Source organism: Lonchura striata, chromosome 3 (assembly GCF_050655825.1).
Source record: "Lonchura striata isolate lonStrDom1 chromosome 3, ASM5065582v1, whole genome shotgun sequence".
Lineage (NCBI taxonomy): Eukaryota > Metazoa > Chordata > Aves > Passeriformes > Estrildidae > Lonchura > Lonchura striata.
In genome coordinates, this window is record NC_140705.1 from 87,323,550 (window position 1) to 87,351,506 (window position 27,957).

At 45.5% G+C, this 27,957-nt stretch overlaps 4 protein-coding genes across 10 annotated transcripts; 3 read left to right on the forward strand and 1 right to left on the reverse strand.

Annotated features, from left to right (window-relative positions):
• Window positions 1-592: 592 nt before the first annotated feature.
• On the forward strand, window positions 593-3,356 carry MALL (mal, T cell differentiation protein like). The gene is made up of 4 exons (XM_021537639.4): window positions 593-949; window positions 2,003-2,170; window positions 2,380-2,508; window positions 2,845-3,356. The coding sequence occupies exons 1-4, from the start codon at window positions 848-850 to the stop codon at window positions 2,905-2,907; spliced, it is 462 nt and encodes a 153-aa protein (XP_021393314.1). The 5' UTR covers window positions 593-847; the 3' UTR covers window positions 2,908-3,356.
• A 15-nt stretch (window positions 3,357-3,371) lies between these two features.
• On the reverse strand, window positions 3,372-16,495 carry ASB3 (ankyrin repeat and SOCS box containing 3). Of its 5 annotated transcripts, none has more exons than XM_085575725.1 (11): window positions 16,467-16,495; window positions 13,659-13,833; window positions 9,944-10,154; window positions 9,496-9,657; window positions 8,627-8,739; window positions 8,126-8,261; window positions 7,766-7,937; window positions 6,262-6,459; window positions 5,295-5,540; window positions 4,434-4,567; window positions 3,372-3,879 (listed from the first exon to the last, which is right to left on the reverse strand). In XM_085575725.1, the coding sequence occupies exons 3-11, from the start codon at window positions 10,137-10,139 to the stop codon at window positions 3,641-3,643; spliced, it is 1,596 nt and encodes a 531-aa protein (XP_085431851.1). In that variant the 5' UTR covers window positions 10,140-10,154; window positions 13,659-13,833; window positions 16,467-16,495; the 3' UTR covers window positions 3,372-3,640. The 5 variants fall into 5 exon arrangements, with proteins under 5 accessions (XP_085431851.1, XP_021393337.1, XP_021393336.1 ...); XM_021537662.3 differs by having other exon boundaries at window positions 5,289-5,540; XM_021537661.3 differs by having other exon boundaries at window positions 7,766-7,943.
• On the forward strand, window positions 10,738-15,496 carry CHAC2 (ChaC glutathione specific gamma-glutamylcyclotransferase 2). Of its 2 annotated transcripts, XM_021537663.4 has the most exons (3): window positions 10,738-10,895; window positions 12,760-12,795; window positions 13,596-15,496. In XM_021537663.4, exons 1-3 carry the CDS (start codon window positions 10,761-10,763, stop codon window positions 13,977-13,979), a joined length of 555 nt encoding a protein of 184 aa, XP_021393338.3. In that variant the 5' UTR covers window positions 10,738-10,760; the 3' UTR covers window positions 13,980-15,496. The 2 variants fall into 2 exon arrangements, with proteins under 2 accessions (XP_021393338.3, XP_077638127.1); XM_077782001.2 differs by lacking the exon at window positions 12,760-12,795.
• Window positions 16,496-16,572: 77 nt separating the features above from the next.
• On the forward strand, window positions 16,573-24,867 carry ERLEC1 (endoplasmic reticulum lectin 1). Of its 2 annotated transcripts, none has more exons than XM_085575727.1 (14): window positions 16,573-16,747; window positions 17,037-17,241; window positions 17,333-17,413; window positions 17,827-17,904; window positions 18,455-18,518; window positions 19,591-19,631; window positions 21,324-21,547; window positions 22,579-22,708; window positions 23,019-23,180; window positions 23,480-23,539; window positions 23,634-23,758; window positions 24,153-24,230; window positions 24,418-24,493; window positions 24,609-24,867. In XM_085575727.1, the coding sequence occupies exons 2-14, from the start codon at window positions 17,116-17,118 to the stop codon at window positions 24,678-24,680; spliced, it is 1,317 nt and encodes a 438-aa protein (XP_085431853.1). In that variant the 5' UTR covers window positions 16,573-16,747; window positions 17,037-17,115; the 3' UTR covers window positions 24,681-24,867. The 2 variants fall into 2 exon arrangements, with proteins under 2 accessions (XP_085431853.1, XP_021393343.3); XM_021537668.4 differs by having other exon boundaries at window positions 17,137-17,241.
• Window positions 24,868-27,957: the final 3,090 nt, after the last annotated feature.

Consider the following 27,957-nt stretch of genomic DNA (forward strand, 5'->3'; position numbering starts at 1 on the left):
TCAGAGACATGGATTTGATCTTTGCTCTGTGTTGTGCAAGAGCTTGGCATAGAAGCCGAGTTCCTGGGGCATCACCTGTCTTGCCTAGCAGAGCTGGAATAACTCACTGTGACAGTGTCTTCCTCCTGCTGTAGCCCGTTGCCCGGGTTAATGGGTTCATTCTGTCCTCTCTGGGCCACCAGGCAGAAGTGCCACCCCCAGCCCTTCATCCCACCCCTTTTCTGGGAGTTCTGGGGCCAGGCAGAGTTCACTGGATGAGACAGCAAGTGCTTCCCGAATCCAAACTGCATTTGCCAGGAGGCAGAAATTCCTGCCGCTCCCCTTCAAACCTCACTGGGCTATCGGGAGCACATTGCCAAACCCTTCTGGTGTGTTTGTAAAAATTTACCTGCTAGTTTCTGAAGGTTGGATGTGCCTGGAGGGTGTGGAGGGGTCTGGCGTGACCGCGGAGCAGAAACCTGAACAGAAAGGGGAGGAGGCAACAACAGTGGAAGCAAAAATATTTCAGGATTGGAAGCGTGCCAAGAGAATCGTTTGCAGGAAACATTTATGTTCCGTCAAGGTGTAGGAAGTTTTTTTCCTTCCCCCTCCAGTTAATGACCTCGCATTGGTGCGTGGTGGGGCCGGGGTCCCGCTCTGTCCCATCCCGGTTGGCAGCGGGATGCCCAAAGCCGCCGCAGTCGCAGGGGTGCCAGGGGCTCGTCGGGCTGGGGCAGCGGCGCGGTGCCAGCCCCGGCCGGTTCCTGTGCTTACGTCCCGCGGGCGTGTCCCTTAAATCCCGCATGGGAGCGGCACGGGACAGGCAAGCGCCAGCGGAGCCGAGCGGAGCGGTGTCAGCGGAGGAGAGATGGCCTCGGTGGGTCCCTCCGCAGCCCCCACGCAGCCCGCTCTGCCCTCCGGACCCGCCGTCTTCAAAACCATCCCCTACGCCTTCATCCTGCCGGAGATCGTGAGTATGCCTCGCTCCGCTGCCTCATGGAACCCACTCCTGGCTAAAAATCCCCTGAAACCATCCTGAAGGCATCGTTACTGGAAAGTGACATCTTGTCTTGGAGCTTATGCTGAATGCACAAAGTATTCCTGACGAGGTTTTTAGGAACAGCTTGAGGACAAGGTACACTCAGCTCCATCACAGCCTGTGTGAGGGTCACTGGCTGCCGTGGGGCTGGGAGAGGCTGAAGAGCTGATGGTTCATCCAGAGCAGACTAGCAGCTCTTGTTATCATGAAGCAGCTCTTGTTAGCTTGTAGAAATGGCTTGAAAATCAAGGGAATTTTGCTCTCTGTATCAAATCGGTCTAGGGGTTGAAGGCAATTGGGCGTCTGCTAATGTGTGATGACATTCCATGATTCTTTCAATTGCTTCTGGGTACAGAGGGCATCCAGGGGACCAGCCAAGATTTTAGCTGGTGTACTTTGTCATGGTGCTGGCAATCCACACACCCTGTGCTCCACAGGCACAATCCTTCCCCGTGGTGGCTGGCTCAGCTCCCTGCTGCAATTCCAGGGCTTTCACCCACCACAGTTGGGATGGCACAGGCTCATCCCGATAACTCCATAGGCTTTTTGTAGTGAGTAAATATTTTGGGTGGATCGCTCCAGGCTGGCGCATGGAGCTAAGAGGAGACTTCCTTGTGCTGCAATTCCAAGCCCCAGAGATTAATGAGCGGGCAGGGCTGGGTTGAGGCAACTTGCTCACTTTTCCCAGATAAAAGCACATTTTCTGGCTTCTCCACCAAATCTCTCGGGGTGAGACATTTCCTTGTGTGGAAGGCGACAGCAAACCCTTCCCTTTTGTGTGAACACTCATTTCCCATGAGTTTTCAGGGAAACCGGTGCCAACTTGCTTGCTTGTTTCCCAGAGCACTGGGATGCTCTGGGAAAGATGCAGGGGTTCTGCTGGCTGCTGCAGCTGGCCCAGGAGGGAGGCGAGGAGGGAACTGGGGAGGAAAAGGGCTTTTCCTCATTCCACACTCATCAGAGGCACTTGATTGTCCCTGGCAGCTCTGTGGGACCTGGGTGTGGATCCTCATCGCTGCTACCTCAGTCTCCTTGCCATTGCTGCAGGGATGGGTGATGTACGTGTCCCTCACCTCCTGCCTCATCTCCCTGCTGCTCCTCTTAAGCTACCTCCTCGGCTTCCACAGGAACAGCGAGAACTGGAAAGTGCTGGTAAGGAGGGGATGGAACACGCAGATGGCAGCAGCAACGTGGGTGCATGACCCCCATGGCTGGTGACCCACTGACCCTTTCTTCCTTTTACCTTGACTGGAAAGTCCAGGGGAGCTCTGCTGTGAAACCACTGCCTGGGAGGGTCCAGTCCCAGGCCTATCCAGGCACCTGTCCTCCTTTGGGGCACTCACAGGTGCCTTGTTTTGCAGGACAGTTTGTACCATGGCACCACAGCCATTCTGTACATGAGTGCCGCTGTCCTGCAGGCCAATGCGACCATCAACTCTGAGTTCGGCGACAATGCACCACTCAACTACCAACTCAACAGCGCTGCATCGGTGAGTTCACCCTGCCGGGCTGCAGGACACACACTTACCCTTGGAAGGGCAACAGCATGTGTTAAAGCCACAGCAGAGTCACCCCAAGCCCCACAGTGCCAACTGAGCAGAGTTTCAGCTCCACAGCTCTGTGGATGGTGCAGTTAGCGTTGGTTTCTCAGGGTCCACCAGTTCACGGACAGCCTGACATGGCTGGATGCTGGGAAAACTTAGGCTTTGCCTCTCCTTTGAGGTGAAAGGAGCTCTATGCTGGGAGGCTTCCCCATGCTGAGAGCACTGGGAGGAGATGGGGTTTGACTCTGCCAGCTGACCCTTCCTCTTCTTTCTCTCATGCAGTTCTTTGCCTTCCTCACGACCTTCCTGTACATCCTCCATGCCTTCAGCATCTACTACCAGTGATCCTGGCAGCACCAGATTCACCTTTTCTGGATGAGGGCTTTCCCAGTGTGCAAGCCCCAAGGTGTCTGCCTCAGCTCTGTCAGCAGGCCTCAGGAACAGCAAGTCCTTTTGCACTTCATCACAGGAGGGACTTTGTTGGCACACGTTGGTTTGCCTGTGGGACATTTCCTGCCTTGCCTGGGGGAGGGACTTGCAAGGGGAGGGACTGGGCGCAGGCCCCAAGCCTCCAATATCCACATTCTGCCAATATTGACAACCATGGGAAGAGGAAAACAAAAAAATCACTGTTCCTTCAGCAAACAATCTCCTTTCTTATGTTATTTACCTTTCTCTAGTTCAGCTCCATCCCTCCCCAACACAAGTTCATAACAATGATGCAATGTTCCTTGACTTTCAGATGGTTTCATTTGGTAAATGATGTATTTGGAATAAAGTGTCAATGGATGGATTTTGACTACTCTGTGTTCACTGAAAAAGCTCATTTTACTTCCCAAGAGTATGAAAAGAAACAGCAAATGTTCATTTGGAAAGCTACAACAGATTTTAAACAAGCAAATCATAGAACCCATAGGAAATTTCTAGATGCAGTACAAAACTACAGCATGAAAAGAATGATTACACGGGAGGAGAACAGACATTTACAGCAGTTCTCCTCCTGTGTCTCCTGATTCTCACTACAAAACCTGCAGCTGAGGAGTCCAGGCACTGGCACCACTCTCATGGAGCACTGGTGTTACTGCTGTCCCTCTTCCATATCCTCAGCCTCGGAATGACTGATTGCATCTCCCTGCTCCAGGCAATCCTGCAGGTCTGGGATACTGTTGGCTCGCAGCACATCCACGTAGAGCAGGTAGTCCTGGAGGCAGGCTGGCAATGGCAATTCCCGGATCACACGCTCCAAGCGCAGGCGCTCGCTCCCCAACAGGGACCGGATCTCCAGGCGGCACAGATGGGACAGGGAAGGAAGAAAGGCTGGAAAATGAAATCCTAAGTCAAACACACAGCAGCTCTTACTACACCAATATATTTACTAATAAAAAAAGAAATAAAGAGAGAACTTAATCTCAATTTCCCCAAATAACTCCCATCTTTTTAAACGCCAAAAACATCCTCATTAGCTTCAAATATTCTAAAGGAAATATTATTAAAAGACATTATCACTTGGACAACTTAAAAATTATTACAGACCCTTTTAGAGAAGAATTTTCTTTGAAAGGAATCATTAACAAAGACACGTAAGTGCAGTTTTTCAGTCACATAACACATGACCTGCTTTTCTGAAGGCTGAACTATAAAAAATTCCTGCATAACAAATTGAATTTTTTTGGCTGGTCAAATTTTGATTATGTTTGATTTTTATGGTTTATATTTAATTATTGTCCAATGCTTACAAAACAGGACAGATGCTTCACTGGAAATACAAATCACATTAGAAAAATATAACTATCATCTTCTCAAAAATCTTCCCATCTGCAGCTTGGAAGCTGAGCACATACAGACATAATTTTCCTGCCTGTATTCCTTACCAAAATGGCTCTTGGAAGTCCAACTGAACTTCTCTTTGTATTGGGAAAGGTGTTGCTCCACAATTGGAGGAAGTCTGCTCCAATTCATGAACTCCAGGACGAAATTAAGGACATCCTCACTCATGGAGAAAATCCTGCGTAACAAAAACTCCTCTAAAATACCTTTTAAAAGTATTTGTAGATTACAGAATAAAAGACCAGAAAGCATCACATGTGATACACAAGAATAGTGAGATTCATTAAGTCACTGAGTTGCGAACTTGTAGTGTGTTTACTACAGCCTGCAGAAAATACAAACATTTCATAACTCTAAACCTGTAGTGCCCCATTAAATATAAAACATCACCAAGCTGTTTATATGTGGAAAAACTTCAATAATAACAATAACAACTAAAAAAATTTGACTGGAACTTTTGCCACATTGTGTTAAACAAAACAGTCTCAAACTGCATCCGTTTCCTCTCCTCCCAGCCTTGGCCCCACTTCACTTCCCATTTGTTTCCCATCCCTCCTCACCTATTTCTCCCATTGAAATTTCTTCTTACCATGGCTGTATTAAAGTATTGCACACACAATTTGCGGCTAAATTTGGAAGTTAAGTAGAGATGTTTGATATAAATTTGGGAAGCAATGCTTTATTGCTACCCTAGAAAAAGGCAATTTCCAGTCTGGCTTTCTTCCTAAATAAAACTGTTTCACTGCCTCCAGACATGACGTGCGAATGATTTATTTCAGACTTTCCACAACCCCTCCCGTTCCTGATGGTGGCAACTGATTATCAAGGGCCATCCTGTAGCAGCTTTGCACATTAGCATGAGATGTTTAAGTAAATACAGACAAGGCTCCCTGCTTTACCAGAACCTGCGCATGAAATTCACGGGGTTGAAGCCAGCCAGGAGCAGGTAGGGCAGCCATTCCTTGTATTCCTTCTGCACCGTGCTGCTGTAGAGGATGAAGTCTGTTAATTCCTCCTCTGAGGGCAGGGAACAGCCGAACCTCAGGAAGCGCCGGAAGAGAGCAAACTTCTTATGGCACAGGCAGTGTGCCAAGTTGATCCCACGCAAGGTGATGCCATATTTCAGAAGGACATCAATGAACTGATAATACCTGTGAGAGGGAGAAGGAACAGGGCATCCCATGAGCTTTCCCTCAGAAAGCACCTACCACTTTGTGCATCGGTTATCAACAAAACATTCCAAAATGTTTTCATTAAAATCCTTTTATCATTACCCACTGCAACAAGGTCATAGGGTAAGGACTGAGACTATGACTGGTGCTGCCTTTCAGTGATTAGAGGGAAATTACTCCACAGAAGTGGCAACATGTGTCACCTGCCTCGGTCACAGAGCAATTGCCTGCTCTGCACATTATTTATTATAAAGCAACATCAGGAGAGAAAGGAAAAAATGGTGTCCAAGGATTTTTAAAGGCAGCTTCCTAGGAGCAGGCTATAAACTAAATTCACTACTAACAAACCTCATTAATTTAAATGGCAGCCATAAATAAATTATAAATATGCTATAAATAAATTTCAACCCATGTACAAAGAAATAATCTGTTAAAATCTGAGAAAATTCAAAAGCCATTTTTGAAGATTTTTTCCTTAGTGTAGCATGTGAGTCACATTCCAGGGCTTCACATTAATATTCCCAAGGAAACGGGAATAATGAGGAGTGTCTGCAAAGGTGGAACACACTAGAATTCTGGAAAAATATTAGATGACAGACAGCAGTTGAAGGAAGAAGGTGGGAAACTACATATTCAAAGTAAGTTAATTAAAAAGCAAATACGATTATGAATAATTTCAAAATAGAAGAAGTTTCCTTACTGCTTTTGGAAGATCATGCACATGGGGGACCTGCAGCCGAAGTCCAGGCACTCCTGAGCATCTGGGCTGAAGCCCTGCTTGAGCAGCATTTCCAGGCACTCCCTGTCCCCGCCATAGAGCGCGGAATACACAGGGCTCACTTTGCCCTCGCCCTTGTCACAAATCCGGTCAGTGACTGGAATCAGCAGCTCCAGTATCCTGGAGATGTTTAAAATCACTGTTTTCTGATCTTATTGCAATGATTAACCTTAAACACACAGCCATTTTTTCACAGGGTCATTACAGCTTTGGAAAAAAATAGTGTTTTTTCACTCTTGAATTTGCAGCTTTATAATTCCATACACAGACCCTTGGCAAATGTTGTGCTTTAGGATGGATTTGGGCTGAAAAGAAATATTTTAAACCAAACCAGGGACAGCTACTTCCTATTACGCAGAAACTCTTTTTACAGCAACAGAACACCAGTGCACATTAAATCCCAACTCCAAGGAAGTTTGGAAGCAAACTGTAAATGTGAGTTGCAAATGAAATGAATTCTTAGTTCTGTGAAACAGAAAGATCATTCTGTTTACAGCTCACATGCCAGGCCACATCACATTAGTGACAAACCAGTTCCTTTGCTGCTGGAACTTACTGGTGCTGCATGAGTTGCCAGTGATGTATCATTATTTATATATTTAAGTGCTGTCCATGTGAATCATGGAGTTCCTGAGAGATCCTTCTCCCCAGTGATCTACTCCCAAAACTTCCTTCCACTCTTGGCTCGCTGCTGTGGAACTGACTTGTATATCTGAAATTGGGCAAAGCTACAAATGCATCTTTGGAAAGATTAAAGAAACTGTCTTTGTGGCTTTGGTTTTTCTGGCATGTCCAGCCAATTCAATATTTGCATATAATTACTTCTGCTTCTTAATACAGGATTCTAATTAGCAGCTGTTCAAGTAATGTATAATGTACAACATGGTTATTTGCTTTTTTAAATGGAGAAGTAAAATAGCCATGGAGTGAGCTGCTATCTGGTTTAGCACCATGGAAAACCCTCTGAATTCCTTAGGCTATGGCTCAAATCCAGGTCAGATGCTGAATTAAAAATCATATAATCATAGAATGGTTGGGGTTGGAAGGGACCTTCAAGGTGATGCAGTTCTACCCCCTGCAATGGGCAGGGACACTTGCACTATCTCAGGTTCCTCCAAGCTCCATGCAACCTGGCCTGGAACACTTCCAGGGATGGCACAGCCACAGCTGCTCTGGGCAACCTGTGCCAGGGCCTCACCACCCTCACAGGGAAGCATTTTTTCTTAATATTTCATCTAAACCTATTCCTTGTCAGTGTGGAAGAAACCACTAAGGGACATTTAAAATACAAAAATAATCAGAACTTCTAAACTACAGATCAGTTTGAACACTCCATTTTCCTCCCTTTTAGGGTTGAACTTCCTCCTCTGGGGATCAGATTTGTGTGACCAGGGTCTTCTGTCTGAATGCCTCTGCAACCACCTACTTTGCATGGCCCATCTCAGCTGCTGCATGAATGGGTAACTGCCAGTTATCCTCGTTGCAGTAGAGGTTTGGGTCTGCCCCTGCAGTCAGCAGCAGCTTCACACAATCCAGGTGTCCCTCCTGTGCAGCAATCAGCAGGGGAGTAGCCCTGTCCTTGGCCTGGCAGTTGACATCTGCACCTGACACAAAACAAAACCAAAGTCACATCCATCAGGGTAGCTTCAAATTCAGCAAGTTTTCCTCAGCAATGAGGAAATAAAACAAATAACATTTGAAATGACAATGTGAAAGAGCAGAGCTACAACTGCATTAAGTGGGAGTTGTTGGAAGCGTGGCCAGGGAAATGAAGGATCGTGGTTACCGTGGGACAGAAGCAGCCGCAGACTCTCCAGCTGGCCATACTGAGCAGCCACAAACAGAGGGGTAATTCCAAAGTCATCACGACAGTCCTTGCTGGCCCCTTTCTCCAGGAGCATTTGCATTATCTCAGTGGAACTCTGAAATAAATGTTCTTATTCTCAACCAGCATGAAAATGAGGAAATTACACAACTGGTTTTTCCCCACATGCTCCAGATAGAAATAATAAAACCCACAATATATTCAATATTCTGAAGATGCACTTAAAAATTAATGGTAAAAGAAATTAGGCAAGGTCAAATTGATCACTTTTGCTCATTTACATGAAAAAGTCATTTGTATGTGTTAAAACCATTAAGCCAATATATTTTTAAGTACAAAGTTTTGACTGCTAGAGCAGGTTAGGAAAAATTACCTGACAAAAATGCAATAATTATTAAATAAATAATTATCCCCCAGAATACAACTGCTACACCAAAATTACATTATGTGTTCACAGGTTACCTGAAAGGAAGCTTGGTGCAAAGAATTCCATCCAGACCAAGAATGAGAACCTTCAATATTTGCTCCGTGTTGGAGCAGGAACTTGACAACCTCTGCATGTTTATTTTCAACAGCTTCCATAGAACAGTAATAAAAAAATCATATTAGTATTAATATTAAAAATAAATAATTTAAGTATTAGGATTTAAAAGCTCAAAAGGTCTCACTGCCAACTTCTTGAAACCATAATCACAATCCCTTTAGATTTGCCCATTATATACTTGCTTGCCTTTTATATTTAGATTCCCAAAACAGTGTTGGAGAATGGAAATAATGCTAAAATTCCCCCAAACTTGGAAAGACTTGGTAACAAAGCTAATATGGCAACGCATGATGTCTGGGTAGAGAGGCAAGTAAACCAATAAGCATATTTAATCAGATTATTTAGACCCTCAGGATTCACCATAACAGAAGTTTTAAGCCTTGAATTAGTCAAACATAAGTCATAGAAAAAATGCTAAAACAATGGACCTTAACTATCAAACTAGGAATGACCAAAATAAGTCTTTTTACATAAGAATTAGAGAGGTATTACAAAAACCAAAAAGGCTTTGAAACAGATGTAATCCTGAACCTCCTGAAGTTTTTCTGTGCTTGATCAGTTTGCTTTTATAATTTTGTTTTAAAACACTCTCTGAAGCAGATTTACCCATAAACAAAAGGTTATTTCCAGACCCCCCTCCATCTCTCAGTCTAAAGCCTGGTATTTAGGGCTACAAAAAGATGCAACACGGCAGGCAAGTAAGAAACTCCGGTGAGTTTAAAGTCGGAGAAACTTGAGTTTTAATTGGTGAGTTCAAACTCTGGGATTTGAGGAAAGCTCGCGTCACCCAGGAAGAGTGGAGTGGTGGCAGATTCGGTGTTGACATCATTGAGGTCAGCCCCAGCTTCCAGGAGAACCCGGAGACATTCCACAGAGCCATGACAGGCCGAGAGGTGCAGAGCACACATCCCTTCAAACGTCCTCGAGTGGATGTAGTCTTCGGCTGGAGCTGCAGAGGAGGATAATGAGGGGGAAAAAAAGGATATTCGGCAGTGAATTACAAAATATAATAATTTTAAGAAAATAACGGAGTTATTTGAGATATGTGGCCAATGGAACACCCATGAACATGCTGTTATCACCCCATGAATTGCAATGTGTCAACTTCTCCTTATTGTAAATGGGAAGCCACACAGAAAATCCCCAAAGAATAGGATAAATCTATGTAACTTGTATTTTCTATGACAGGGTAATTTAGCAGAAAACCACATTATTTCCCATTAGGTTTTCATTACCTGTATCAATGAGCAGCTTCAGGCACTCACTGGAATTGTGTGCTGCCGCTTCGTGGATGGGCAACCACCTCCTGTTATCCGGGACATCGATGCTGTATCCCCGATTAATCAATTCCCTCAGTATCTCAACATTTCCTTCTCTGGCCGCAAGGCCCACGGCCGAGCACCGGTCGGAATAGGCTTCCGTGAAATCCATCCCTGGCGTGGAACTCTGCAGGAGGAGGAAAGGATAGAGGAGGAGAAAAAAAGAAGATATGTCTTGGTACATTATAGGTATGAGGGTGATTTGTTTGTTTTGCAGAAGATTTGGTTTAGTTTGTAGGGAGACGGTGGCTTGGGGGGAGGTAGTTGTTGTGGTGGGTTGGGGAAGGTTGTTTGTGGCTTTTGAGGGGAGATGGTTGTGGGGTTTGAGATGAGGTGGTAGTGTTTGGAAGGTGTTTGGGGATTTAAGGGGAGGTTGAGTTGGAGGAGAGATGGTTGTTTATGGGGTTAAGGGGCGGTTCTCTGGGGGTTTCGAGGGCAGAGGTGGTTGGGGGTTTTGGGGCGAGTTGATTGGAAGGGTGTGGCTGGCTGCAGGACTGGGGGGCAAGGCAGGTGCTTGGGGGAGATTGTGGGTTTGGGATGTGTTCGCCGGTGGGTTTCGGGGGAGGCAGTCGATTGCGGGGCTGGGGGAGGCTGTGCGGGCCGATGAACGGCTCCCTGCGAGCCGCCCCGGAGCCGGACCCTGCCGGGCTCCCTGGCCGGACCGGGGCGCGGCCGCCGCCTTCGCCCGGGGCCGCCCCGCGGCTCTGCGCAGGCCCCGCCGGGCCGGGCCGCCATGTGGGTGTTCGGCTACGGCTCCCTCATCTGGAAGGTGGATTTCCCCTACCAGGAGAAGCTGGTGGGGCGCGTCCGCGGCTACAGCCGGCGCTTCTGGCAGGGCAGCACCGACCACCGCGGGGTGCCGGGCAAGGTGAGCCGGGGCCGGGGGGAGCGCGGCCGCCGCGCTGGGCTCGGCCCTGCCCCGCGGCCGGAGCCGCCCGCAGGGGCTGCCGAGAAACCCACGAGCGACACAGCAGCGCTCAGAAATGCCCACACTGGCCATTTAGGGCGTTAAATACCCTCGCTGAGGGGCGGGTGTCAGGCTGTGCACAGGGAATAGGAAAAGCCAGAATTATTGATCCAAGTAACTCCCGGATGTATTTTAACTTACTTAAATTTCAGGTGAAAATTCATGGATTAGGAAATAGTTGAAGTTCTAAAATTCTTCGCCGTTTGGAAAAGGAGGGAAAAAAAAACAGCGAGAAAAAGAAACTTAAAATTTCAAGTGAGCCTTCCCAGTGTCATGTGTTTTTAAGCCATGGGGGTGAGGACACGGTATTATAACCTGGACCCAGATAACTCCACTGTAAACCTGAAGTGGCTTTGAGAGAGAAAAAGCATCAGGATTATTTTAAAGAACACATCTTGCTTCGTGGAAAGTTCCATCCAGATGTAAACAACACTTGCTAGAACCTCAAACACCATAAAATAACTTGCACAGAGCTCAAAGAACACAGCTTGAGCCACCACTGACATACATAAAAGAACAGCAAGGAGGAAAAATCATTTCTTACAAATATACAGCAAATTACTTGTTAGCTGCATTTAAAAAATATTTTCAGGGGATTATTACCAGTACAAACAGTAATTAATGCCTCTGATCAATAAGTATTTAGTAATTTGTTTCTTAATGTTTGTTTTGGATAGTTCCAGGCAAGACAAGGACTCTGCAAGCAATTAACTAAGTGTCTTGCCCTTCCTTAGGCAAACAGATCCTTCTTCTATCACACAACCCACCTGAAGTTTTCCTCAGTACTGCCCTTCATATTAAATTGAATTAGATTTAAATGAAAGATAATGAATTTAGGCTACAGTTACAGACATTCCTAGCAAGAACAAGAAAGCTGATTTCCATCCACCACAAATGTCTCTTTAATCCATAATTCACAATAATCTTTGTGACCCATTACAAGTGCACAAGTCACAGAACTATCAATGATTATGGAAAAAAACATTCCAAAAGGAACACCAAAGTTATCTTTGAGTATCAAAGTTATCTTTGGTGTATCATGGGAACAGACTCATTTCTCCTCAGGAAATAGGAGTCATTTAGTGTTCATTTAGCTTTATTACCTTATTTTATCAGTCAGATCAGGAATAAATTGCTCATGCTGGGAGAGAACTAATTTAATGCCAAAAGCAGCAGTTTTAAAATGCAGATGTAGTTCAACATAGGGTTTTATGTTTTTAAGTTTTATACAACAAAATTCAACTATATTATTTTCAGTATTTACAAACTGGCTTCTTACTTTTTCCTACAATAATTAACTTACTGGGGAAAACAAGCCATTTGGAAGGTATAAGGTATCCTCTCTCCATCCAGTGAGGCTCCAAGGGCTCCTTGAGGATAGTTTTACATTAATGAAACTCTTAATTATAACTGTTATTGTGCTGTTAATTAATTGTCACTGTTTAAATTGCATTAGAATTGAGTCTGGACAGCACAAGTAATGCAAGAACATTCAAACCCTTCCAATTTCTGACTTCTTTAATTTTTGTGTCACAGGCACTGTCCACCCAGAATTTAACATGTTGTTTATTTTATCTAATACACATCAAAAGCTACTCTCTGAAAATACTTACACTGGATCTGGACATTACTGGAATTGTGCTGGATTAGTTCTCTGAGCATTTCATTCCTGCTCCTTGTTTTTTCTCTCGTTTTGATTTGGTTTTGCTCATGATTTAGGGCAAAAGCCTTTGACCGAATGATAATTTTGTCTTTTAAATTTTAGCCTGGAAGAGTTGTGACCCTGGTTGAAGATGCTGAGGTACAGTACTGTTGTACAGAATGTCCTGTTGCATTTCCACTCACTAATTTTTGCTTTTTTACAAGCAGATAACTGTCTTATCTTTAGGGAAAAGTTCTCTCAGTGTTTCCCAGAGTTACACCAATGGCTCTTGATTGTTTCAAATAATCAATTTAAACTGGAAGTAGTTTGGGTCTGTTATTACCACAGGGATATTTTAAAGTATATTCTGGAATAGTCACTTTGGCTATCCAGTTGTGAGATGTAGAATTTGACAGAAAGATATATAAAACATACATGATTTGATATCAACATTGAATGATAAATGTAATTGTTTTCATTTTAGCTTCACGAGGTTTGACCAGATTGTGAAACTATCTCAGCACACCACACCAGTTCAGATGTGTAACAGGTGTAGGTGACCCTCAGGTCCTTGCCCAAACTGTTGCTAAACAGAAGGGACCTGATCAAATTCAGCATAATTTGTAATTTTCAGGCATAAATTTTATGAGGTCAGGGAGAAAACTCTGTGTCCTTTTTGCCAGCTCCTTAGTGGCCTGTACCAAGGCTATTTACTACTCCAAATATTAACAAAACAAGGAATTGCTCTGTTAGGAAAACCTCAGCATTAACAGAAAAAGGATGATCAATCTGTGTGATCAGTGTTTTCACTGATAATTGCCTGAATAAAGCAGCCCTTTTACTTTGGGATTCTTACAAAGACCGCAAAAAGCGGCAGAAAGGCAGAAAGTCAGTTTACTGAAAGGTTTGCCTAAATGCAGTGCTTTCTGAGTATCCTCTGACCAACTCTCCTCGGCCAGGGGTGTGTGTGGGGCGTTGCCTACAGATTACCAGCTGGGAAGGAAGGAGAAGTGAAGGCCTACCTGGATTTCCGGGAGAAGGGCGGCTACAGGACCACCACGGTCATCTTCTACCCGAAGGACACGTCGGTGCAGCCCTTCGACGTGCTGCTGTACATCGGCACCCACGACAACCCCAACTACCTGGGCCCCGCGCCGCTCGAGGACATCGCGCGCCAGATCCTGGGCGCCGCTGGGCCTAGCGGCAGGAACACGGAATACCTGTTTGAGCTGGCCAACTCCATCAGGAACCTCGTGCCAGAGGATGTGGATGAGCACCTCTTCTCCTTAGAGACACTGGTCAAGGAGCTCTTGAACAAGCACCAGAATCTCAACTGTCTATAAAGTAACCTCTTAACAGCCTGGTTCTGTCTTCAGAGGAGGGGTTTTGTCAGGTGTGGGTGTGTGGCAGGGAGGAATGTTTCTCTGTATTGTGCTATCCTAACTAATACTGCGTATCTTAATTAATGCTGCATTCAGAATAGGAGTTGGTTACTTAAAACAAAACTGCCAAAATCATTCTTTAGAAGTCCAGAGAAAGGCGAGCAACGAAAGTGTTCTAAGTTTGAATTTGGTATCTCCGCTTTTCACCCGAAGATGACACCTCAAGACAACCACCTAAACTTCTCTTTATGTTCTATTATTATTTCAGGTTTAAAATAAATCTTTAGAATATTTTTGAGGTCAAAATCAGCATGCAGAGACAAGTTCCCTAGAATTAAGTAATCGTTTGTTCTGATCCCAGACCACAGTGCAGGAATTTTAAGTGGTTGGCCTAAATTTTGTAGTAGAACATTTAAATCAACATTCAACTCCTCTGAAATAAAGTTACACCACTAAATTAGTAATCTCATCCTTTATATGTCAATTTATCCTTAAATCCAGAGGATAAAACATTTTATTGTAAAGGAAGTAATTCCTTCCCTTGGCTGCTGATTGTCAAGCCCTGAAAACCAAAGCTCTGTGCACTCTTGACTCAAACAAGCCATAACCTATCAGTGCCTCATTTTAATTTTTAATCCTAATATAAAAAATTAACCCCAAAATATTACAGTTAACTAAGAGCATGACTTTAAGTCACAACACAGCAAGAAGAGAAACTCTCATCTTTGTTACTTCAGCTGCTGTTGTGGCCCCCATCTCTTTGAAACTCCCAGCTGCAAGGATAGATTTTAGTTTCAGGGATTCACCAACAAAAGGTAATGAAGGAAGGAACCCTCTCTCTGGTAACCTTAGGGGTGCATATAGACGTCCCAAAGAGTTGGGAGGCCCCCACTTTAGGCTGGTCGGCTTCCTGATGCAATCCGTCTCAACATGGACTTGTCTTGCTCCTCAAAACTCTTTATTTTTATTAATTTTAAACTGAGTGTATTTTTATATCTTAATATAAAAAGTCCTGTTTCAAACACCACGCAACATCCTGTTTTCCCATCCAGGGAATGTGTGTTTAGTAGCAGCCTGGAAGCCTGGATTTTGCATCAGTAATTGCAAAAAAAGTGTGGTTTTCCGCTGAAAATGTTGACCCTTTCTCTTCTTTACATCTTCCTGGTTTATATTTGTAAAGGTAAAAGTGTGCAATGGCACTCTCTTGAAAATTCTTTCTAGATTTAAAATTCTTTCCTCACTTATCCTTGTTCCTTAAAACAGGGCAGGGGATGCTTGTGCTCAGTAAGGATCCAATACCATCAGGGCCGATTCCCCCCTTAAAATGCTAATTATTTAAGTACTGTGATTCTGTGTAGCTCCACACTCTCTTTGTCTCCAAGGCTTTGTTGGTTCATTTACTTCCCAAATGCATAAACCATTGCAATAGTACACATCCCTGTGTACGACTTCAGTGCAATAAAAATGCATTACAGTGACTAATGGGGTTGGAAATTTCTCGGAATATTACATTTAAAGTGTGTCTGTGTGAGGATGGACATCAAGGTGTGTGTCCGTTGTGTCGCGCTGTAAAATCGCTGCTGGGGCTGACAATGACAAACCACACATAGGGGTACTATAAACTGTGGCACATTAGGAATTAATTAAAGCATGAAAAATATAAGTAGATACATTTGTTCTTGCTGTGTGGGATTAAAGCCACTGCTCTGCCCCCAGCTTTGGTCTCTACCAAAAGCCTCCCAGATCTGTTGCCTCAAAAATTTTAGGCCACTTAGGCTTCATTTTTTTTCTGACTGGTTAAACTCAATCTCTGTTGATGAAAATACAGATTTTAGATCTGTAGGCTTCACTACAGAACCATGCACACAAAGCCACTGCTAAACCTGTTCTCAGTGTTTAGGGAAACACGGGCACATCCATGACTATTTTCAGAAAATAGTGCAGAGAGGAGGGAGAGGGAAATCCAAACACAAGGGTTGGAGTCCATTATCTCCAAGGTATTTTCCAACCAGAATAACTCCAAGGCTCGGTAATAAGGGGATTCTCTGTAGCGTGGCCAATTAATTTCCTGTCTTTCCTTAAATGATCTGCTCCATGTTTCCCATGGATCAGATGGGACTGGCCTAACCTGCTCTGATGTGAAGACTGCTGGCCCCCTTGGATTCTCATGTGTATAGATGTACACACTCAGGTGTATAGAGAGAGCCCTCGAAGCGCTCTTGTACACTCAATCTCATACCTGTCGGTTATGCTTAACCCTTAGTGCTCACACTGATGACCAAAGTTGATTCCCTCCTCTTAGTCGCCCCCATTTTACCCCTCCCTCACTCATTCCCTCGCTCACACTTCCAACTCCCACTTCTCCCTCCCACTCCTCGTTCAGACCCCTCACTCGCTCCCACCGCTCCCCGCGGTCCTTCGCCCGCTGGGTGCGCGCCCGGCCCTCACCTGCGGCGCGGCGCTGTCCCGGATGCCGCGGCCGCGGCGGCGCTGCCCCGGTTGTTGATCGCGGCTGCCGGAAGCCGACGTGGCGGCGGCGCGGCGCGGCCTCGGCGGAGCCGCCGGCCGGCATGAGGGGCTGCGGGCTGCGGCCGCCCTGCCCGGCCCCGGCGCTGCTCTGCGGGCTCCTGGCGGCCGTGGCCGCCGCGGCCGAGGGCGGCCGAGCGCTGCCGCAGCTCAGCGACGACATCCCGTTCAGGGTGAACTGGCCTGGCACCGAGCTCAGCCTGGTCGGTACCGCCGGTCAGAGCGGAGGGTGGCTCTGAGCCCCTGGCCGCACTGGGGGCCTGGGCGGGCTGGCCCGCCGCCGGAGGGAGCCGGCAGCTGCAGGGAATCCCGGGGAGCCTGTGCCCAAAGTGGCCTGGAGAGAGCTGGGAGGGAGGGTGGCTGGGGCTGTAATAAGGGGTGACATGGGTGAGCGGGAGTCAGGGAGTATGGAGAGGATTGGGGATATGGCTGGAAGCAGAAGGTCCAAAGCGAACCACCAACCCGCAATCTTGTGGTATAATTAAATCCCAGGAAATACTCTGGAGCACCACGCAGGAATTCAGGGGTATTTCTAATGAGTAGCATTAAAAAGGCCCTGCCTGGCTGATCCATGGGTTGGTTGTTTTCTCAGCCGACCACTGGTGTCTTGTACAAGGAGGACAATTATATCATCATGACCACTGTGGATAAAGAGAAGTACAAGTGTCTCCTGCCATTGATAGCCAGTGGCAATGAGGTGAGTTCAGTCGAGTTATTCTGTAAATATAAACTGTAGCTGAGTCTTTACATTAGCAGCTTTAATATCATGAAATATCCTTTTGTTGCAGGAAGAAGAAAAAGACTATAAAGGTCCTACTCCAGGGGAGCTGCTGGAGCCTCTCTTTAAGCAAAGCAGCTGTTCCTATAGAGTATGTTACTTCTGTCTTGTTCATTAAATGCTGATTTCAAGGTTACAGGCCAGTCCATGTCAAGTTTTAGGGTAGTAAAGGAGATACCGATACAGTCTGAAACAAGGTCTTTACAACTTATATGCCTTAGTATTGCTGACAAAATTCTGTGTGATTAAAGTTGTCAGAATTCAGATAAATGGGTTGCTATGGTAGCAGTTAAAAATGGATTTTTAAAAAATTTACTTCCTTTGTTTTATTTGTGTGAAAGTCAAGAAAGTTTGCTCTGGTTTTTGAGCAACACTGAGACCACTCACTGTGCTCTTGTTTTTGAGGGTACTCCAACATTTTGCTGCAAAAGCCAGCATTTGGGTGGGTTTTGTGGTGTGTAAATACATCTAAAGATAATTTTTAAAATTTATTTTATTTCTAAGATTGAATCTTACTGGACTTACGAGGTCTGCCACGGGAAGCACATCCGTCAGTACCATGAGGAGAAAGAAACAGGGCAGGTAGGCTGCTCACAAACCCTTTCCCCACTGGCACGTTCCTGCTGAACTCCTCCAGCAGACTTGAATTGTTGTAATAATTTAGCCATGACTGTTTTCTTCATGCAGAAAAGCTGCATCTTTATTGCACAGGACATATTTTATAGCATTATCACAAGGCACTGTGTCATATCTTACTGGTTGACAATACACTTACACTTAGTTCATTGTTTGATACATGGTATTTTGCATGTCTATTAAACTTCTGCATTTTTAGTTAGTTTACATACTTTTTTACTGATTCTTATGAGACAGAGCTCTTGTTATTTCAGATTCCACTTGTTCTTCACCCTAAGAACAGATTGTTGTGTTAATGAACTCTCATTCCCAAAATGTTTTCATATGGGAACTGCAAGCTATCTGCACTTAGAAGTGACAGACTAGCTTTGGCACTTCAGCAGAGCAAGGCCTGATTTCATAAGACCTTTATTTTATAACTTTTTTTATCTATTTGCAACATTGAATTCCCTGAAAAAGCTTGGGAAGTGGTAACTGATGTTTGTTTTGATTGTAGAAAATAAACATCCAAGAGTACTACCTGGGGAATATGATAATGAAGAACCCGTTGTTAGAACCAGGTGTGTTTTAGATTATTTCATTCTGCTGATAATGAATTTTTTGGGTTTTAATTATTCCTGTCTGTCTAGTTTGAGAGCCTTTTGTTAGGGAACCTGCCACAGATCATCAGAAATATTCAAGTGTCTAGAGTGGGACTTGGGTGGAAATGAGGGCGCTGAGCCCCAAACTCAAGGAGCCGTTTAGTATAACTGACTTTTGGAGCATTTTTTGCCTGCAAATTAGTTCAAAGAAGTCTTCCAAACCTACAGACTAAGTATTCATTCAGGGTTGGTGGAAAGAATAGAAATAGAATAGAAAAACATCCCCTAGGATGGGGTGTTTGTTTCATTCTGGGCTAGTGTGCAAAAGGCAGACACCATTGTTTTCCTAGAAGTGGTGAACTGGAATGCTGCAGTTTTTTGGGGGGATTTAGTGCTGTTCATCCCACTTCTGGATCTCTGTCTGCAGTGCTGAGTTAGGGATCTTAGTCCTGGAAAGATCCAGGGCTTCAGAACATGCCTTGTTTGGCCTTTCTGGGTGTGTGGGTGCAGTGCCAGTGCAGAGGTGCCTCGTTCTGCTGCTGCATAGAGCGCAGAATGCTTGATTCGAGTCACCCATTTTGTGGGGCTGGATGTTGAAGCGTGATGGGACCTCAGATCACCATAGCCGAGGCTGTCAGGCTGTTGTCCCTCTGCCCTTCCTGCTCAGGTGGCAGATTGTGTCCTGTGTCCTTTCCCTGCTTCTGTCTGGCAGCTCCTTCTCCTTCCAAAGCACCTGCCTGTTTCCTGTCCAATTCCCACCCTTCCCAAACAGCTGCAGTGACGTGTTCTCCAGCCCTGCCTTGGTGTCGGGGCTGGATTTGGCCTGTCCTACCAACTCCAGGTGGTTTTGTGATGAACTGACGTGTATTTTGCTCTGTTTGCTGTGGGCCTCAGATCACTGGTTGTTTCCTTTCTTTCCTATTTTGTACCTGCAAGTGGCTCTTGGCAGTGTATAAAGCACCAGCAAATACACAAACAAGAAAAGCTTTTCTGTGAAATTCCTTTTTTTTTTCAAGTGCACAAACTTACCTCGTTCTTAATTATTCCCTAGATCAAGAAGAGAAGGAAAATTCCAAAGACGGTGCAAAAGAGGCAAGTGAAAAATATCTATTTTAATTTCTGCCATCAATAGTGGAGGCAATTTATAAATGATCATAGAATCTGAGAATGGTTTGTGTTGAAGGGGACCTCAAAGATATCAAATGCCACCTGCCATGGGCAAGGATACCTTCCACTATCTCAGGTTGCTCTAAGCCTCATTCAGCCTGGCCTTGGACACTTCCAGGGATCCAGGGGCAGCCACAGCTTCTCTGGGCATCCTGTGCCAGGGCCTCCCCACCCTCACAGGGAGGAATTTCTTCCTAATATCCAATCTAATGATAAGATGATGTAATTAGTCCACTCCCAAAATGAATATCAATAAATGGAACTGTTCCTGAAACGCACTTCTCTTGCTTTTAATTATCAGTCCTAGCTCAGAAAATTTATTTAGTCTTGCTGCTCAAATTACTTACTTACTGTTATCAAAGCCTTGCAGCACAAAATCCCTAAGATATGGAGCTGACTTGCTGACCCATCCCATGATACTCTGTGCTTCCCTTTCCCCTTAGAGGACTTCTCCACTTGTTTAGGCCCCAAAACTCAACTCTTGAGTTGCTGATTCTATAGCAGAGCAATGGCAGTACCTGAAGCACGCTGGAATTAGTGAGAGCAGGTTGACCTTGTTGCCAGTTCCCCTTAATTTTCGTGTTGAAGTCTTTGTGACCTTTGGAATGGCCCAGGGTGGTGGTTGTGTAGTGTTCTCAGCAGTACCCAGGCCTGAGGAGCATTTTGAAAGTCATGTCGGGGCAGAACATGGTCTGTTCTGGTGGCAGTGGCAGCTGTGCCTCTTGGAAAGGCAAGAAAACAAAGTGCTTTGGAGTGCAGCTTCATTTCCTTTAACTTCAGAGGAAATTAAGTCTTTTATTGTGTTTTTCTTGGGCAGTGTTTATGATGCACTTGCCATGTCAGGATTTCCTGGAATCTCTTATCAGGAAAGGGCGTGTTGATTTTTTTATCTCATTAATGTCTTCACTCGTGGTGGAGAGGTTTCTGGGAGGAGTCAGTGGCTTGGGACAGGGTGATGTGACTTGAAAGCCAAAGCAGGTGAGGGGCAGAAAGGTCCTGGATCCCTGGAGTGTCCTGACCCCAGAAAACACCTCTGTCTTTTAGCACAGACTCCTCTCTGTTCAGCACTGAAAACCTTCAGCAGCTCAAGCAACATGGGTAAAAAAAGAGTCAGTTTGTGGGTTTGGGCACTTTGGGAAGCCAGGAGCTCTGGCTGCTTCCAGGATAGAGAGTTCACCATTTTAGGGAATTAATATCTTAAAGAGGGAGCTGGATGAAACACAAAGGAACAAGCCTGAAGGAAGCAGACTGGAAAGTGTGACAAAATGGGATTTACATTGTATATACCAGTAACTTTTTTAGCCACAGTCAAGGGTGATGTGGGGATCCTTTGGTTAAGGAGCAGCCTGGGTTGGGAATACTGAAAGGTGTAGTGCAGGTGCCAGGGTGACTTTGCAGGGTTTTTTTGGATTCTTTAGGACCTGGTGCTGCAGGTGACGAGCCTGGCAGACCCAGTCTGGGTGAACACCAGGACAGGTCTGGATGTTGCAGAAACCCTGAGCCACACAGGGTCTGATTTAAACCTGGTAATGTTGGCTCTGCACACAGGAATAACATTTTTTGTTTCAGAGGAGTCTTGGGAGCTGTGGGTATGACCTGTTCCTTTCCCTCACCTAGATCCCCACAAAAAACATCGAAGGGCAGATGACGCCCTACTACCCTGTGGAGCTGGGCAATGGCACTCCCTGCAGCCTGAGGCAGAACCTGCCCAGGTCCAGCACAGTGATGTACATCTGCCACCCTGAGGCCAAGCATGAGATCCTCTCTGTAGCAGAAGTCACCACCTGTGAGTACGAGGTGGTGATCCTGACCCCGCTGCTGTGCAACCACCCCAAATACAGGTATGGTGTCCAGAGCACTTCTGTCTCCTCTTCGTTTGTGATTTCTTGAGAGATCATCTTCATGGTATTTGAAGACTGCAGATACCATGTGTGTATACTTTAAAAAGTCTATAAAACCAAAAAGTATCTTTTTCAGCCATAACCTTAACCTTGACTTTAGCTCCTCCCAACATGAGGAGCTCTCCAGAAGCCATTTCCATATGCAGAATTCACAATTTCAGTGTTATTTTCCAAAAATGAAGTGTAGGCTTCTTGTTTCCTCCCCTTCCCTGAGCTCTACCAGGTATCTGAGGGACCTTCCAAGGGATGTAAAGGGAATGTGCTATACAGACAAGGGGGGATATACACAGATATTGGAACAAGTGGGGATTTAATCAGGGATCTGAAACAGGCCCACAAGGTCTGAAAGCAAAATCCTGCATTTTGTAAACACTTGGCAGTTGGAGTTACTAAGTGCTAAAAGCATTTTTAATGTTTGGTATCCACTGTAAGTTTTCTCATGTGATGGGTTTGGTCATACTTTGTTATCTGCTGCCCTTACCTATGGCACTGTTACCTGTTTAATGCATGAGTCTTTTAAACCTCTGTAGCAGTAGAAAAAAAGCATAGAAAGTGTAGAGGGAAATTGTTCTGTTGCTTGATAAGGATAAAATCTGGAGCTGCTTTCTCCTTCCAAAGGGTTCCTGGCCACCAGGAGGAAACACTGAAAATAAACACACAGGATCATCATTCCCCCCACTAATGTCACCTTGGTAAAAAAGCAAAGGTGGAGGTGGCAGCCTGGGAATGCTGCCCAGTGATCACAGGGATCACAACCCCAATTCCAAGTTCAGTGCCCTTTTTCCTGTTGTGTGTTCCCAAAACAGCCCTGAGCAGTGCCTCAGCCTCTGGGGCTTTTCCTGTACACCTGGCAACTCATCCAGGGATGCACCTGTACCACCTGAGGAGCAGCAGATCCAGAAGCTCAGAGCACTGAACTGATTTCTGTACTTGAAGGTGTAACAGTGACATGTTCTTACCTTGCTGGGCAGGTTCAGGGCTTCCCCTGTGAATGACATCTTCTGCCAGTCCCTGCCAGGATCCCCACTTAAACCCCACAACCTGGAACAGCTGGAGAAACAGCAGGAAATGCTGAAGATGCCTTTTAGGAGGGTTAAGGAGGTTGGATTTGTTTCATTTACTTTCCATCTTTAAGACATTTTGTAAGATGATGTCAGTCTTTCATTGGTCTTTAAGCTTGTTGAAACCGTCTGTAACTCACCCAATTTGTAAGGAAAACAAAGCAAGTGTGGGCTACTGATTTAAATTTTTGTAGCCTTTGTAGTCTACAGTTCACAAATGTGTGAAGATTTTGGCTGGAATATTCTTTGGGCTAAAATTGCCCAAAACAGCCAACCTGATTCAGTGTTCAGTAACTTCATATAACTTGTAAGAATTTGTAGGGGACTTTAATTGTATCCTGTAATTGCAGGAAGAAATGCCTTCAACAAAGGAAGAGAAATTCTCTTCCATCCACAAGCCCGTGGCTGTTGGGAGCCACCAGCTGGTAACAGTGGGGACAACCCACATTTCCAAACTGACCGATGAGCAGCTCATCAAGGAATTCCTCAGTGGGTCCTACTGCTTCCATGGGGTGAGCAGAAAAGTCACGTGGAATAAAGCTATGTGGAGTACATCATAATTTATGTACTTGTTTTGTTTTTATCTTTAACTTTCCTGTTGAAATTCAGTTTATTTGAGCAAACAGTGAAATGAAAGTAGGTAACAGAATTAGCCATGAAGGGTTTTCATTAACTAACAGATACAGAGTTTTACAGCTGAAACAGTTGATTTAAGGTCTGGGGGAAAAGGGATGGGTTTGTTTTGGAGTATTCTGTTTGTTTTAGGGGTTCTGTTTGGTTCTTTTAACACTGAGGTTGTTCTTCTCCCCAGGGCGTTGGCTGGTGGAAATATGAATTCTGCTATGGCAAATATGTCCACCAGTACCACGAGGTGTGTTCAAAGAGTTCTGTTAATTCCTTTAAGTTCCTGTGAATAAAATACAATCCTCTGGACAGGGTGTAGTGATCAGCTTTTCCTGTTTTAGGATAAGGAAAGTGGCAAGACCTCCGTGGTGGTGGGTACGTGGAGCAAGGAGGAGCACATCGAGTGGTCAAAGAAAAATGCGGCCAGGACCTTCTACCTGCGCGAGGATGGCACCCAGACCGTCAGGTACCAACCAGGCTCTGCCCTGCTCTCACACCTGGCACCTTGTGAAATCTGGGCTATGAACAGATAAAATAAACTGCCAAGAGCAGCGTGTTCAGATTTACCCCCCAGTCAACATCACAAATAAGGAATTCTGCACTTCACTTGTGACACAGAGAAAAATCGTTCAACACTGCAATACAGCCTATTGCTATATAATAATATAATAGCTATATAGAACAGTAGTATAATATATAGTATAGTAATATATAGTACAGTATGATAGTCTACTTGTTGCTATTTGTTAGGTTATTAAATACTTGACCAATGACGAGGTGCTGTATTGCGCCACTGAACTGACTGCTTAAAAATTGTGTTTGATACTTCCAAACTCTTCCATTCTGATCTTTTGTGGCAGGATGGTGTCTCATTTCTATGGAAATGGAGATGTTTGTGACTTGACAGACAAGCCAAGGCAGGTGACTGTGAAATTGAAGTAAGTTGACTTTTACAAAGTGGTGTTTTGTGTCTGTTTCCTGGGTCAGAGGGGAAAGCTGCTGCTGTTGTCACAAAGCTCAGAAGGCAGTATCTGTTAACCCAATAAAATGCTGCAGGCAGCAGTGGAATGTGTGTTACTTTGTGCTTATTGCCTACTAACCCCCCAATTTCTCCTCTATTTTCAGATGTAAAGAATCGGACTCCCCTCACGCTGTGACCATTTACATGTTGGAGCCTCATTCTTGCCAGTACATCCTTGGGGTATGTACAGACACACCCTGTCTCCAGGTCTATGTTTAACGTGGCCCCTTTCTCCCAGTGGCTGTTCCCAAGATTCCTGCAGGGCTGAGTTCATGGTTTGGTCTCTCTGTTCCAGGTGGAGTCTCCAGTCATCTGTAAAATCCTGGATACAGCAGATGAATATGGGCTCCTCTCGGTGCCCAGCTGAGGACAGCAAAGCCCCCAGGGCCAAATCCTGGTATTCCCCTGGGACTGTTCACTGTTAGTCTGTGAGCTGACAAAGGCCTCACCAGCACAGCTCTCCAAGCTGAGGGACTCGTGAACCACTTTGTGTATAACTATGTGTATATAAGAGCTTATTGATAAACTTTTAATGATTAAAACCTTGTCTTGCACTTCCTGCCTGGCTCGTATGTGGCACGTTCCTCCTTTGTTGATGCCACTGTTAAGGTGTAAGCTCAACTCAGAAAAGGCACAAAAACAAATGAAGCTTCAAGGGAGAGTTCAGCTGCCAACAGAAGGAGAAGCCAACACTTCCTGCTCAGGAACCACAGCGCCACTCATGGTTTTCCTGCTTTCTCCCAACACCAATGTTGCCTCACTCTAACTGCTGGGAATTGTATTCTCTTGTCACTGTACCTCATCCCTCTTCAGCTGCTATTTCTGGGCTGCTTCCCAGGACATTCAGCTTATTTATTTATATTTAACACTGTAGATTCATCTTCATACAATTATTTTGCTGAACATCCTTCCTGCCACCAGGTCCAGTTCCCTGGAGTGTATCTACCTTGCAAAGAACATTTGGGAAGTTTTATTAATCTGTTGGCATTAGACATTCCTAGAAGTGAATTGGGAGGGATCAGATAAGTTGGAATACTGCTGGCAGGAGGATCTGAAGTAGGTTTACATTATATTTTTGAGAAAGTTTTAATGGCCAACACCCAGTAGAGCCTTGAAGGTTTGGGGCTGTCTCAACAGTGTCCAGTTGGTGCGTGTTGGTCACTTCCGTGTCCACCACACTTCCTCCTTTCCGCAGCCCTTGTGCCAGGCACAGGAATTTCTGACGGCTGTGGGGCAGGAACCTGCCAGCCACGTGGCAGATGAGTGGGCAAATAATGCCCAAAATACTCCCTTGGGCTGCTGGACTGTTGCAACAGAGCCAGTTCTAGTGTTTCATCAAGCAGAAAACCCAAACAGCAGCAGCAGCCTGATTTGGCATTAAATTGACTCTCATTGTCCTTGCTCATAGCCCAATTTCTGAGGCTCAGCAAGGTGGCAGAGGGAGCTGGAAAGGGGGAACAGTCCTTTACATGGATTGTTTCCCATGGAACAGTCTTGTACCCAGACATCAGCAGCCAACACAGAGCAGGAAAAGATGAAAGCATTTCACCTTCTGCTGCCTGTGCAAGGGGCTGGCTGGATCCCCTTGTTATGGCTCTGAGCTGCACAATCCCTCAGGATGGTTTTATTTTGGATCAAGGCTGCCCTGATGAAAGGCTGGAGCAACCCAGCTCTGGGCAGCCTCAGTATCCCTCAGGCTGTGCCCGGGAAGGGAACACAACACAGTCACTCTTCCTGCACATCCCTCCTTGTGGTGATTAGATCAGAGGGCAAGCCAAGAATAGTTATTTTGTGGAATGTCAGAATTTCCGACATGGGGGGGAACTCCCTGGCAGGAGGGGGAAGCACATCCCTGACTCAGAAGTGACAGCACCTGGTGACCCCCAACAACAGCTTTTGCCATGATGTGAGCAAACAGGCTCTTGCCAAAGCCATGTTGCTCAGCCTCAACTTCCCCTTGCACAGGAAGCTCCACGCTCACAGCTATTCCTGCCCAGAATCCAGGCTGCCCCAGCACCCACATCCACCTCCAAAAGAAACATGCTTCTCTCCCCCTCCTCTCCCACCCCTCCTGACCAACAGCTGACTTAGATTTGCTCCTATACCTTCAGGAGGTAGAGTTGTTTCACACAGACAAGTGCATTTCCAGGTCATAAGTACCATATATTTTTATCCAGCACCTAAATTCAAACCCAACTTAATAAGAAAAGCTCCTGTGAGGTCTGACCTCCTCAAAGCTGGTGTTAATTCTCTTAGGATTTGAGCAGCTCCTGTGCAGGTTCAGCTCTCCTCCATTAAACAATATTTCTGGTGCACAGAAAACTTTTCCCTGCAGAGAGAGACAGAACAAGTGGCACATGACCTGTTTTGGGAATTAATGCACTGGTCCTGCTCTTGGCCACATGGTGTGGACCTTCCTTACTCACTCAGACCTTGTCCTGCCCTTCCCTCAATTCCCCAAATAACGGGTTGCTTAAAAAAAAAAATACACAGAGAGGATGTTGGATGAAACAAATGACAATATAATTCCAGCACAGGGAGTTGGTGGAATAACTGTGCTTGTACCAAAAAGCTGCCTTTTTAACTGTGTCCCTTCCAACCAGGCTTGACTGTCTTTGGGATTTTGCTGGCCCCTGTGCTAGGCTGCAGCTGTCCCATCTTCCCAAAGCAAAGCACAGCCCAAGGTTCATGAGCAGCACCACTCTATTCAGCTGGAGAATTGTCCAGCTACAGGGCATCACACCACGCTGAAAGCAGGAGTGAAAAATTTCCCTGGCATTTCCAGCTTAGCAATTTCCTGTCCCTTTTATCAAAGCAGGTTGGGATCTGCCTAAAAAACAGATGACCGTGGGGCAATCCCCAGAACCTGCCACAGCACAGAAGTGCCCAGTCAGACCAGACAGACAGACAGCACCAACCACCTTGGGTTTTCCGGCCCCCAGGGCTGGACAGTGGGGCCTCTGCACTGCTGTGAGAGTTTCCAGTTACTGGTGGTTGCAAAAGAGTGGGAAAAACCCAATTTGAAGCAATATAAAGGCAAGCTCTGACCCCAGTGAAAGGTCCAGGTAATAATTTAGAGTAAGATTCTTACCCAGGTGTCCCTGTGCGGCATCAACTGACCCCAGGATGTGTGATGGCCTCTCTTCTGATGTCTCTCCCCACTCAAGCTGTTTTTACATTATTTTCTTTGAGGGAGAGGCAAAGGTGAAGTTAGATTTTATGTCATTTCATGGTTTTAAGGAGTTTGAGTGACTTTGGTCATCAGCATGGGCTAATAGCACAAGTAACCTGAATTTCTGTGTTTATGAAGCCAGAGTCAGCTTTGTCTGGGTCATTCCTTTGGCTCTATTCCCCTTAGCAGTGTTGTTTTTGACAGAGCATGACCCTGGGTGTTGCTCCAGGGTGTTGCTCCATTCTTTGCTCTGTGTTCTCCTGGGAGCAGCGCTCCAAGCTCCCTCAGCATTCCTACAGTCTGTCCCTGCTGAATCCAGGCCAGCCCATGCCCTCCTCACTGAACTCGGTTTCTCAGTTTTTTTCCCCCCAGCTGTGATGCTGAGGCCGAGGCAAACCCTCAGGACGACGCTGTGATGCATTAAACGAGCAACTTCCACATTTTATTTCCCCCTCGGCCACGGGCTGGGCAA